Source organism: Apis dorsata, unplaced genomic scaffold (genome assembly GCF_000469605.1).
Source record: "Apis dorsata unplaced genomic scaffold, Apis dorsata 1.3 scaffold_517, whole genome shotgun sequence".
Taxonomy (NCBI): Eukaryota; Metazoa; Arthropoda; class Insecta; order Hymenoptera; family Apidae; genus Apis; species Apis dorsata.
Window position 1 is genome coordinate 273,069 of NW_006263742.1, and position 3,732 is coordinate 276,800.

The 3,732-nt window shown below is 19.9% G+C and overlaps 2 protein-coding genes across 2 annotated transcripts in view; one reads left to right on the forward strand and one right to left on the reverse strand.

Annotated features, from left to right (window-relative positions):
* The first annotated feature begins 1,361 nt into the window (after positions 1-1,361).
* On the forward strand, positions 1,362-3,615 carry LOC102678910. Its single transcript, XM_006620464.2, has 3 exons — positions 1,362-2,147; positions 2,247-2,516; positions 2,659-3,615. The coding sequence occupies exons 1-3, from the start codon at positions 1,788-1,790 to the stop codon at positions 2,926-2,928; spliced, it is 900 nt and encodes a 299-aa protein (XP_006620527.1). The 5' UTR covers positions 1,362-1,787; the 3' UTR covers positions 2,929-3,615.
* Positions 3,185-3,732, reverse strand: part of LOC102678778 (TBC1 domain family member 10A-like) — a 4,351-nt gene continuing 3,803 nt past the window's right edge. The window contains exon 6 of the mRNA XM_031512834.1: positions 3,185-3,204. Coding sequence (XP_031368694.1) covers positions 3,185-3,204 — 20 coding nt within the window. The remainder of the gene's footprint in view (positions 3,205-3,732) is intronic.

A 3,732-nucleotide genomic window follows, 5' to 3' on the forward strand; every position in this document is an offset into this window, starting at 1 on the left:
CAATAATGAGCCACGAGCAATTTTATTTTCCTTCTTGCCCCTTCCTTTTATCAACATAACCGTAGGTTATAATTTAATATAACAACGTATTTACAGTATATTTTTTTAATATTTATCTGATGAAAATCTGAAAATCAAAATCTAAATTTATATTTCATGGTAACTCACGAATTTAAAACAAAAATAAAAAACAAAAATAGAATTCTAATGATTAATTAAATATATATTATATATTTATCACGCATATAATATTTAATTATTTTTCATTTATTCATGAAGTTTTTTAATTCCGTAAAACAAAATATTGAATTAATACATATTTTTTATTATACATGCAAATATATATATTTTTAATTATAAATATAATAGTTAAATATAATCATTAAGAAATAACAGTAAATAATTACATAATGAATATAATTAAAGAAAATTACATGTTATGATCTAACGGCTCCTTGCAGATCTAAATTCAGTGAACTGCAATTCCTTCGTTATATATTGTATGTCATTTAATATATATACCATTCGTATAATATATTGATATAATGATTAATTTTTCTCTTAATATATTTTTCATGTTTTTAAGAAATGAATCAGATAGAAAAAATAAAATTTTTTAAATTAAAATATTAATATTTGATATTTTATTTTTTATGTCAATTGAAACAAATACTATTAGTGCAATTGAAAGCTAATGAAAATAGTTTAATGTTTGATACTTATTTTTATATTTAAACTTTCATGCAAGTTTTTTTTTTAGTGAATAATAGAATAAAATAGTCAGCTAACAGAAAAAAAAATAATTATTCCAGATCTTAGTTACATTTTTATTTTAATTTTATTTAATTTGATGTCATTTTATAATTTATATCAAAAAAAAATAAAAATAAAAGTTTCTAAATCATCATCGCATTTAATTTTGTATATTTTCAATTGATTATTGCACTTACTGTTTCCATTTTTTTTATGAATCGTATAATAATCGTTCGTCTTGTCCAACTTTTATACAAATTACGATCAAATTGATCGAAATACAAAATGAACAACGATTAAGATTATAATATTAACCATGCGTTGAAATCTCCAAAGTTATTATGTATTCGTGTTTAAATAATGAATTATTCAAAAAACAATAGCCTTAGAGAGGATTCTCAAATAATCCTTTTTTTTTCTTTAAGATTATACAAATTATATATTATTTAATTATATAATTGCAGAAATATAAATTTTTTTTTTAAAAATATTCTAGAAATTGTAGAATATATTATGATAATTTAATAATTAGAAATATATCAAAAGAAAATATTAATTTTATCATTTATATTTGCATTTATTTAATTTTATATGGGATTCTTGTACAACCAACCATGAAAACTTGGTGGGGAATAAATTGATCGAGGATATTCATACAGTCTATCCCTGCTAGTACAATTGCGAACATACAACCGCGAGTATTTATTATATATATTTGTAATATGGTATTTTATAAATATAAAGGAAAAAAAAAATCATCGAATATAATCGGAAATTTAATGAACAAAAAATAACGAGTTAAAATTAGTGATTAGTTACTATAATAATAAGATAAAACGTTTTTGTCAAATAGAAAATTAATACATATTAGAATAATAATAATAAAGAAATTATAAATTATAAAACTATTCAGTTTTTTACATTTTATTGAGAATTGAAAATATTTCGTAATAAAGATATAGCAAAATTATTAGAAGGAAAATGCATTTATCATTAATGGACAAATATGTTTATATAGAATAAGAATATATAAAATGATATATCAAATAAATACAAAGAAAATAATGAAGTTAATTTATCTTATTTTAATATTTTTCAATTCTATTAGAAATATAAAAACAAATGATGAATCGAGTGGAGAATATCTTCAAAATGTGATGCTTCAACTTCAAGAATTTAATATTCCTTCTTCTATCAATAATTACGATCGATTATCATCAAATAATGATTATAAAAATGTAATTTATATGAATGAAGATCGACAAAATCATAAAATTCAAAAAATTAATATGAACATACAGCAAAATATGCAAAAACATCAAAATCATAGTTTTCAACAATATGATATTTTTTTTAATAAAAAGATTGATTTAGATGTTCCGCATTATTATGAGGTAAATGAATAATTTTTTTAATCATATTTTATTAATCATATATATTTATATTATTTACCAATAAAATCACTAAAAAATTATCTATTTCTGATTTTTCAGTCTCATGTTCCTATCATTACTAAAATACGAGAACCAGAAATACTTGGATTTACAAAAACAGAATTGGCAACTATGTATAAGAACGCATTAGAAAAAGGATCAACAATCAATTTATCTTCATTAACTAATGCACTCTCTTCTGGTGAAGTACCTCAAATTAGTCAAACTCATATAGAGTTTCCGGTCAAGCAGCCTCTCTATGAATATTATTTTTTTCCATTAAAAACTTTCATATCAGAATTCAAAAAAAATCACGGTTATAAAACAATTGTAAGTAAACTTCTATAATTTCTTAATATTTTCTTATTTTATTTACAAATAATTAATTCATTTAATTAAAAAAAAAAAGAATAAAAAGTATTATATTATTATTTTAATCTCTTCATTATGACATTTCTATCATTCTTTCTAGTCTATTCCTGCATTTGACAATACGAAAGTTGCACAAACCCAAACGCAATTATCAAATCCTCTCATTGTAGCCATAAGCACTTTTGTTACTATAGCAATTGTATTTATGATGAGCATTCTATTCTTACCGAAATTTATTCAATTTGATGTACTTCCCGAGCGAAATATTCAAGAAGATTTCTTTTATCTGACAAATATAATTACGAATGCTACTGAACGTAACAATTTTTTAGATAAATTTATAAATCATTATATAAATTCTGTTAAATAATTCATAATAAAAATAATGCAATAATAAGATAAATATATAATAATTAAATAAATTTATAATAAATTTATTATATATAAGAAAACAAATGTAAACTTAATTTGTAAAAAAATGCTATATTATTTTAGATTATATTTTATATTTTAAATTATATTAGCTATTAAATTATAATATATAAAATAAAATAAAACTAAACAATGTGACAAAATATATTCATAACATCTATTTAATTATATCATTTGTTATCAGTTAGATAAATTTAACAAAAACAACATTGAGCTAAACAAAACAATTCTTAATCAATAACATTATATAATATTTCTAATTTTGTTCTTAAAAAATGTTTTACAATTATTTATTTTTGTACATAAATATTAATAAAATTATGTGTAGTATATATATAACTAGAGATATACTCGAAATAATACAACATTAAACATCTACAATATTATAAAAATCTATAAATATTGTGCATCTTTGCAATTCTAATTACAATAGAGAAAATAGGAATAAGTTATTTTGTGTGATCTATTTGAGGAATGTATGTGTATGTAATTACATTCAAAAATTACTTAAATTTGTAAAAAAGATGTTTTCAAAGGTACTTTTCAAACTTTCCTGTATGTATGTCTATGTATTATAAAAGTATAGTTGAATATATTTTATGATCTGTACAATATGAAATATACATAAAAAGGAAGGCACACTTTGGAATAATACCTGTAAGCTCATTATTCATTTTACATGTTGTCTATTTCTTTTTCTTCTTCTTTTTTATTTTTTTATTTTTTTTTTTTTTTTTTTTTT